The 8,519-nt window shown below is 37.1% G+C and overlaps 1 protein-coding gene across 2 annotated transcripts in view; it reads right to left on the bottom strand.

The window, feature by feature from the left end:
- Positions 1-369: 369 nt before the first annotated feature.
- RMI1 (RecQ mediated genome instability 1) overlaps positions 370-8,519 on the bottom strand; it is a 17,330-nt gene continuing 9,180 nt past the window's right edge. For both annotated transcript variants that reach the window (XM_032634199.1, XM_032634200.1), the window contains exons 3-4: positions 3,664-3,760; positions 370-2,904 (exon numbers count right to left, since the gene is read on the bottom strand). In XM_032634199.1, coding sequence (XP_032490090.1) covers positions 988-2,868 — 1,881 coding nt within the window. In that variant the 5' untranslated portion in view covers positions 2,869-2,904; positions 3,664-3,760 and the 3' untranslated portion in view covers positions 370-987. The remainder of the gene's footprint in view (positions 2,905-3,663; positions 3,761-8,519) is intronic.

Below are 8,519 nucleotides of genomic sequence, written 5' to 3'. Positions count from 1 at the left end.
GGACTTCCCTGGTAGTGCAGTGGTTAAGAATCCGCCTGCCACTGCAGGAGACACGGGTTCGAGCCCTGGGCCAGGAAGATTCCACAGGCCACAGAGCAACTAAGCCCATGTGCCACAACTACGGAGCCTGTGCTCTGGAGCCCACGAGCCACAACTACTGAGCCCACGTGCCACAACTACTGAAGCCCGCGCGCCTAGAGCCCATGCTCCACAACGAGAAGCCACCGCAATGAGAAGCCTGTGCACCACGACGAAGAGTAGCCCCCACTCACCGCAACTAGAGAAAACCCGTGTGCAGCAACAAAGACCCAACGCAGCCAAAAATAAATAAAATAAAATAAATTTTAAAAAAAAAAGGAAATAACTAAAGACATGTGTAAATACTTTATTTTAATCCAGAAAAAAAAAATGAAATACTTACTGGATCTTCTTAATAATAATAGATTATCGTTGAAAATAAGGTTTTTAACTATTCAATATAATCTCTGAAATGGTATCTAGTTAAGATAGTATTTGTTTTAAATATAACAAATATTTCCAATCAGCAAAACAAAAACCAGCAAAACAGTTTGTATCTGAGTCTGACATTCTAATCCACTGGATTTACATTTTTTCCTAATAATATAAACAAATCTTTTGGGGTACTCTACACATTAGAAGTACTCAACTACCTACTTGTAATTGTTAACTTTCAACAGTATGATTCATCAGTAAACACCAATACAGTACTTTAGCAGTCACCTTATGTGAAATAACAAGTGGAAAACAAAATTTCTCAACAACAGTGGGTCATCAAATTGCTTCAGCAGTTACTATAAAAAATTTATTTAAAAAACTCACATACACAAACATAATTAAACATTTTAAAATTAGACTGAAATCAGTTATGAAATCCTTTTCCCCTTTTACAAAAAGAAACTTGTGAAAGTAAAAGGACAAATTTAATTCTAAATATTTCCTTGTTTTTTTAAATTGTTTGCTAGTAAATTATTTCTTTACTCGCCTCTTTAGGTTCTCAAGGTGTTCCACATTAACATCTTGTAATGCCAGTACCGTTCCCTTAGACAAGGAGGGATTCAATGAAATAGTCATTAGACAGCACAAATCTATTAGATCTCTCTGACATTTCTGCAAACCTTCCAGGAACTTTTGGTATTTACAAGGATCCTTTTTTAACTGTTTCATTTCTAGTACTGAAAACCCTATCAGACTAGTAAGTATTTCATCTACAAAGTCTACATCTAGATATGCAGTACCATCAGAAATTTTTGCTGTTATACTCCAAATGCCACCAGAACTTGAGAGATTTCCAGTTAAGGTTACAATAAATGCTTTGACTTTCACTGTTGTAACTTCCTTTGGTTTGCTGGCCATTAGAACAGACAAATAGATAAAAGGTGGAGAATATAAATCCATGGTGATAGAAAGATTAGTGCTATTCTCTGATGATCTTGAAGAACAAGTCTGTAAGTGGTGCTCATTTTTATTAGAAATGTGTGAACAACTTTTTGGTACATAATTGACCAGCTCTCCGTTTAATATTTTATTATTTAAGGAATGTCCATCTGAACTGCTGGTTTGTTTTATTTTATTATATGTCTCTGAGTTGTTATCTTTATTTGTAAAATTATGGGGTAGGGGTACATTATGATTAACTGAAACAATACTACTGTTTTGGTCTCTAGCAGATGGACAACTAAAATATTTGTCTTCATTAGTTATTTGCTCAGATAAATTTTTTTCATTCCAATTATTATTTCCATTTTTGCAAATCAAAGAAAAATTATTCAGAGTATTAGATCTATGTGAAAATGTCTCTATACTTTCATCTGTAGTTCTGTTCAAACTCAGTGGCTGTAATTCTTTGGTCTCTGTTTGTTCTTTCTGGACAGCTTCTTCTAAAAGCAAGGCCTCCTCCAATGAAAAGTCATCTAATTCCTCATCAGTAAAAAGCATAGACTGGTTTCGTGGTTTCTCCTTTGATATTGGAGAAATAATAAGTCCTGGTTCAAAATCTGACTGTCGGATGGGAACAGTATTTGAAGAACTACCTGTGCTGAAACAACTTCTTTCCAAAGAGGTGTTATTATTTGCTGCAAGCTCATCGTTTTCATTAAGACTTGCCAAGAGTTCTTCATCAGAAGGTCCTAACGCAGGATGCAGAACATCTGTAATTCTGGGGATGCTTTGGTTAGAATTATTTGGTATGACTGGAACTATAGGATCAGGTTCCCCAATTAATCTTGCAAGAACTTTTTCTTGGGCATATTCCTCTAAAAGAGCATCTACTTCTCCTCCCAACACCTTCACATTTTCTGGTTTCAATAAGAGAACACCAAGACGGAAAGAAATGTTTCCATAAATCAAAAGTTTTGTACCTGGAGGAAGATCACTATGAAGAGCTGGAATAGACTGATATTCCATCCCCTGTATTTGCACAATTCCATCAGTAAGCTGTAGCATCAACATTCGTGAAGGCTTTGCTTCCCAAGGTTTTGGGGTTACTTGTGTTTCAGCTGTAATTAGGTCATTGGTTGTATTCTTTCCTCTCAACTTTTGTATCTGGGCATACGCAGGTTGACTTACATCAACCAATGAATTAATCTGCAGAGCAAAATATCCATTCAGTTCTCCTTTTGGAACTTCTAAAATGCCATCAGGTAAAAGACGATGCTCCAAATCTCTCAGATCAGTAAGGAGCCATTGCTCAAACACTTGTTTATTCATTTGTGCCTGACTCAAATTAACATTATCATTTTCTTCTTGGATCCAGTTAATACAAGCTTCCAGCCACATTAAAGGCACTTTAACATGCCATGTAGCTAAAAGCCAGGTTTCGATTCTTAATGCAATACTAGCTATACTCATTTCTTTTATATAAAAGAAATATTAGGCATCTATTACCTGAAAACAAAAAAAAAATTATGGTAATTCAGTACATCTAAATATAGTTTCTATAATTCTCTACAATGCACAAACAGGAGTAATCAAACTTTTAGATTTTTCTCTCTTCAGCACCTTTATAATTCTTTGACTTTCTACATGGCAAAACTTCAAATGCCACAAGTAATCAGATGGTAAAATAAGAAAAGCAAAAGGTTTGAGACAAGATATACCTAGGTTTGAAGGCTAGCTCTTCAAACTATAAGTTCTGTGATCTAGTATAAATTTCTTAACTTCTCTAACCTAATTTTTTCATCTATAAAATGTCAGTACCACCTCCTATCTAACACAGTTGTTGTGAGGATTACATGATTAACATTTGTAAAGCATAATGTCAGACCTACGAAATACCTGTAGTAATTAGTTATGTTAATAATCAGATTCTAATCATTTAAAATTTAGCTAGGAAACAATATTTACTAAGGTGCTTCCTATATCTATAATTCATACTCTATTAAAACTTATACCATTGTATTCCATAAAATTATAACAAGTAACAATAGATTCTGAGCTGATGTAAAGCATCTTATTTGTTTGGCTAAATAATTCTCAACAGTCCTATCAGGTAAATATACTTCTTATTTTCTCAGTATGATAAAAAAGTAGCCAAACACTAAAGACTAACCTTTTTTCACAAAAGTATATTTTTTCCTTCTACAGATGAAGATATCTAAGAGTTCGAATTTATAAAAGTTTTAACATGCCCGTAAGAAAACTTACCATTTGGAACAGAAGCACAGGATTTGAGGACGGGATTTGGAACTGGTTGTTCAATGGAGTACTTGTAACCTCTATTGCTCAGAAATGGCCCTGAGAGCTAAGACAAGAAGCAGTAAGGGTTATAAGAGGAAGCTGCAGAAAGAATCACTGGCCTATTTTCATAAGTGCAAAGTTTGATGGTATGGTTTGAAGGTTCCTATTATCAATCAGGGTAGAGTAGAGGTAGTAAAGAATAAAAACATGAGGTTTGGAATGAAATAAACAAAAGCAAGTTACCACGAGAAACTCAGACACTCTACCTTAGCTTGTTTCCTTCCCTTTATACTTACTTCATAGGGCTACTGTGAAAATTAAAGGATAGGAGAAGATGGCGGGCAGAGCACCAGCATAGGCACAAATCAGCTGACCCGAGGTGGCAATCCAATCATTTAGGCTGTTCACTTAGGCCCCAGCAATGGTTGAGGCCAGAAGCAGGCCACCCAAAAGGCGTCCGAGGCCCACAAGCAACCTGAGGCTGAAGCAGACCAAAGTAGCTGAAACTGAAATTGAACAGTACCAACTGCAGAGGGAGAAAGGTTCAAAGCCAGAGAAGCTGGAGCTCTGGGATTCCATGGCAGGGGCAGTACTGGGGTAGAAAAAGAGACCCAGGTGATGACCATTCTCCAGATCTACCTCTGGCAAAACAGGGATGAAAGCGCTAGATAACCTCTTGGCCTTTGTCTGCTACATCTAGCCAGAGATCCATGAAAACTATTGCATAAATGCATAGGGGAAGAAGCTCTGTTCCACGGACTGGCATTTTAGATGCCTTCATGGAAAATGAAATTCTAACAAAGCTCAAGTTACATTCTTGTGAAAAGGCATTAAATTATCTCTGTATATTATATAGTAGGTCCTCTCACTTTTTGGAAAATAGCAAATCTAGCTCCCTTTTAAAAACTTAAAGGGCTTCCCTGGTGGCGCAGTGGTTGAGAGTCCGCCTGCCGATGCAGGGGACATGGGTTCGTGCCCCGGTCCGGGAGGATCCCACATGCCGCGGCAGCGGCTGGGCCCGTGAGCCATGGCCGCTGAGCCTGCGCGTCCGGAGCCTGTGCTCCACAGCGGGAGAGGCCACAGCAGTGAGAGGCCCGCGTATCGCAAAAAAAAAAAAACAAAAACTTAAAGCTTATCCAAAGATTTCATTTTTTTAACCTTGCACTTCTTAGAAAATTTAATAGGCATATATTGTGTGGTTTCCCATATCTTTTAGCTAAAGCAACATATATATCAATACTGACTTCTTCTTTTGTAGATGTAGTTTTGTTTGTTTGTTTTTAATTTTTTAAGAAGGGATTAATTTTTTTCCCCCTAAAGCTTTGTGAAGGTCAGGGGATTTATCTATCAAAAAATAGTAAATAGTTATTTGTAACCTGTACTAAGCAGCATCCAGCCTTAAAACAGTCTTTTCTGGCTAAAGGTTAGAACAATGAATACACTAGTATAATTGTTTGGGCTGCTTTTAATATCTTTTAATAAAAATTACTAGAAGACAGAAATCAAGAATTTGTTACATGTTGTTATTTGGTGTACTGATAATCATTTAAAAGTAAAACCCGGGGCTCCCCTGGTGGCGCAGTGGTTGAGAGTCCATCTGCCGATGCAGGGCAACACAGGTTCGTGCCCCGGTCCAGGAAGATCCCACATGCCGCAGAGCGGCTGGGCCCGTGGGCCATGGCTGCTGGGCCTGCGCGTCCAGAGCCTGTGCTCCGCAATGGGTGAGGCCACAGCAGTGAGAGGCCCACGTACCGCAGAAAAATAAAAATAAAATAAATAAAAGTAAAACCCTCTTATCGTGTAAAAAAAAAAGAAATAAAAAAACAAATGAGAGCCAGTATATAATCTAGCGGTTCAGAGTGCAAGTGTGATGCCAAATTATCTTTCACTTACAAACTCTGTGACCCTAAACAAGTGGTCACATTATTAATTTAACAAATGGTTAAAATTTAAAGGAAGAGTTAGTTATTGTGAGGAATACAAGAATAACATTTTAAAGGAGGAATTAAGGTCATAACTACCAAACTGATAAATCTTTACACCGAAGAAAATAATTGAGAGTACAGATATATAATTTTTAAATTACATGTGAAAAACAATGTAAAAATTCAAAAGTAGGATAGGTCCCTGCCCATAGTGATAAAAATAAACCATGCAGAGTCAAATCGGCATGTCTCTAACAAAGAAACCAACAATCTCTACATGAGTCCTCTGATTTATCAAATGGAAATATTTTCTACCTTCTGGCTAAAAAAAGCAAAACACAGTGTGCTAACTTTTGTGTACAAAAGAAAGGAAAATAAGCACATTCTTATTTACTTTATACATAAAGGACCTCTAGAAAGATATACAAGAAACTAGATAAAACTTTAAATACATAGCTACACTCAATAACAAAGAGTAAAATCTTGTGGGCCAGGGCTTCCCTGGTGGCACAGTGGTTAAGACTCTGCCTGCCAATGCAGGGGACACAGGTTTGAGCCCTGGTCCAGGAAGATCCCACATGCCATGGAGCAACTAAGCCCGTGGGTCATGACTGCTGAGCCTGTGCTCTAGAGCCTGCGAGCCACAACTACTGAAGCCCACGTGCCTAGAGCCCATGCTCCACAACAAGAGAAGCCACCGCAATGACAAGCCCGTGTACCTCAGCGAAGAGCAGCCCCCGCTCGCCGCAACTAGAGAAAAGCCCGCACACAACAAAGAACCAACTCAGCCAAAAATAAAAAATAAGTAATTAATTTTTTAAAAAGTCTTGTGGGCTAGGAACAGAGGAGAAACCTAGAGTTTTAGTGCTGATTTAAAGCCACCAGGAAAAGGAGACTTCAGGCTAAAGCTCCACGGCTTTACGTTTAAGGGTCCAGTGTGCCAATTATAGGTCAGAAGACCAGAACAGACTACTTGCTAGAACTGGGCCAAAAAAATCTTCCACTCAATACCTACCTATGGCCTATGGAGGAAACAGAGATAACCTAAGAAAGGAAATGAGGCCTACATAACTTGTATAGTACATATAGCATGGTCCAGAACTAGGCTATTCACATAAAAACCCAAGTCTCTAATGACACAGCTGATCTAGAGTTATGCCAGCCAGAGGGTCAGGTTGAAGCAACTCCAAAAAAACACAAAAGGGAAAAACACACATGGGAAAAACCTCTATCCAACATGAGCTCTCAAACCAAAATTATAACATATTTAAGGAAAATCACCACCATAAGCCACATCAGCAGACACAACTAACAGGAGAATTTATACCTAGATAAATCTGTTTTTAAATGAAGAATTTTAAATATTTTTAAAATAATCTTAAATATTTTTTAAATGTCTTTGAGCATACTAAATACACTTTAAAAGTAGGACTAATCCTTAAAGAAGAATAGATGATAATTAAACAGTAACAGGCATTTATGAAAAGTATCAATTGGACATCTTAGAAATGGGAAACAGCCTCAGAAATTTAAAACTCAGTAGATGGGATAAACAAAAGGCTAAAAACAAATGAAGAAAAAACTTACACTTTGGAAATTACATAGAACAGAGTATGAAAATTTAAGAAATTAAGCAAAGAAGGGGGAAAAAGGCTAAGTAGGGAAAACAGGCTTCTACACTGAAGTAATCACAGTTTCAGAAGAAAATAGAAGAGGTGAAGGAAACAGTTTTGTTTTTTTTTAAGATAATGGTTAAAGGTGGTCAAAAGGAACAAATTTCCAATTATAAGATAAACAAGTAATAGGGATGTAATGCACAACATGATGACTGTAGTTAACATTGCTGTTCGATATATATGGAAGTTGTTAAGACATTAGATCCTAAGAGTTCTCATCACAAGGAGAATTTATTTTTTCTTTTCCTTTTTCTTTTTTTTTTGGCTGTGTTGGGTCTTTGTTGCTGCCCACAGGCCTTCTCTAGTTGCAGTGAGCGGTGGCTGCTCTTCCTTGCAGTGCACGGGCTTCTCATCACAGCGGCTTCTCTTGTTTTGGAGCACAGGCTCTGGGTGCGTGGGCTTCAGTAGTTGTGGCACATGGGCTCAGAAGTTGTGGCTCACGAGCTCTAGAGTGCAGGCTCAGTAGTTGTGGCACACGGGCTCAGTTGCTCCGTGGCATGTGGGATCTTCCCGGACCAGGGCTTGAACCCGTGTCCCCTGCATTGGCAGGTGGATTCTTAACCACTGCACCACTGGGGAAGCCCAATTACCTTTTTATCTATATGAGATGATGGATGTTAGCTTAATCTGTTGCAGTAATCATTTCACAGTATATGTAAATACTATACACCTTAAACTTATATGGTGATGTATGCCAATTATTTCTCAATAAAACTAGAAAAATATATATAAATAAAAGTGAAATTTTTTCATAATAAAAAAATAAAGAATAATGGTTGAAATTTTTCTAAAATTCAAGAAAGATATGATTCTGTAGGGTGTAAAAGCTCAATACTGCTAAACAACAAGTGTAAAAATCAACCTGTAAACATAGCATGGTAAACTGTAAAACATCAAGGACAAAGAAAAAAATCTTTTTTTTTTTAAATCTTAAGATTCAACAAGCTGGATCTAAAATTTGAGGTAACAAAAATGTAGAAAATACAAAGAATTCAGAGGGAAGTTAAGGTATTATGTTTTGTCAAGGAGGATAATAGAGATTCTGATTATGTTTACTATTTTATAAGAAAAATATAAAAATTATGTGTTTAAGGGTAAAAATGAAAGATTGAAAAAACATTTTTATAATCCCCGCAAAACTCAGATAATAGATTTTTTAAAAGCCATAAAATTCTAAGAACAAAGAAAATGGGAGAAGAAACAATGGCAACAAATTTTGGAA

The sequence above is a fragment of the Phocoena sinus genome, chromosome 6 (assembly GCF_008692025.1).
Source record: "Phocoena sinus isolate mPhoSin1 chromosome 6, mPhoSin1.pri, whole genome shotgun sequence".
Lineage (NCBI taxonomy): Eukaryota > Metazoa > Chordata > Mammalia > Artiodactyla > Phocoenidae > Phocoena > Phocoena sinus.
Note: the sequence above shows the minus strand (reverse complement) of the source record. Positions and strands in the feature narration are given on the sequence as shown.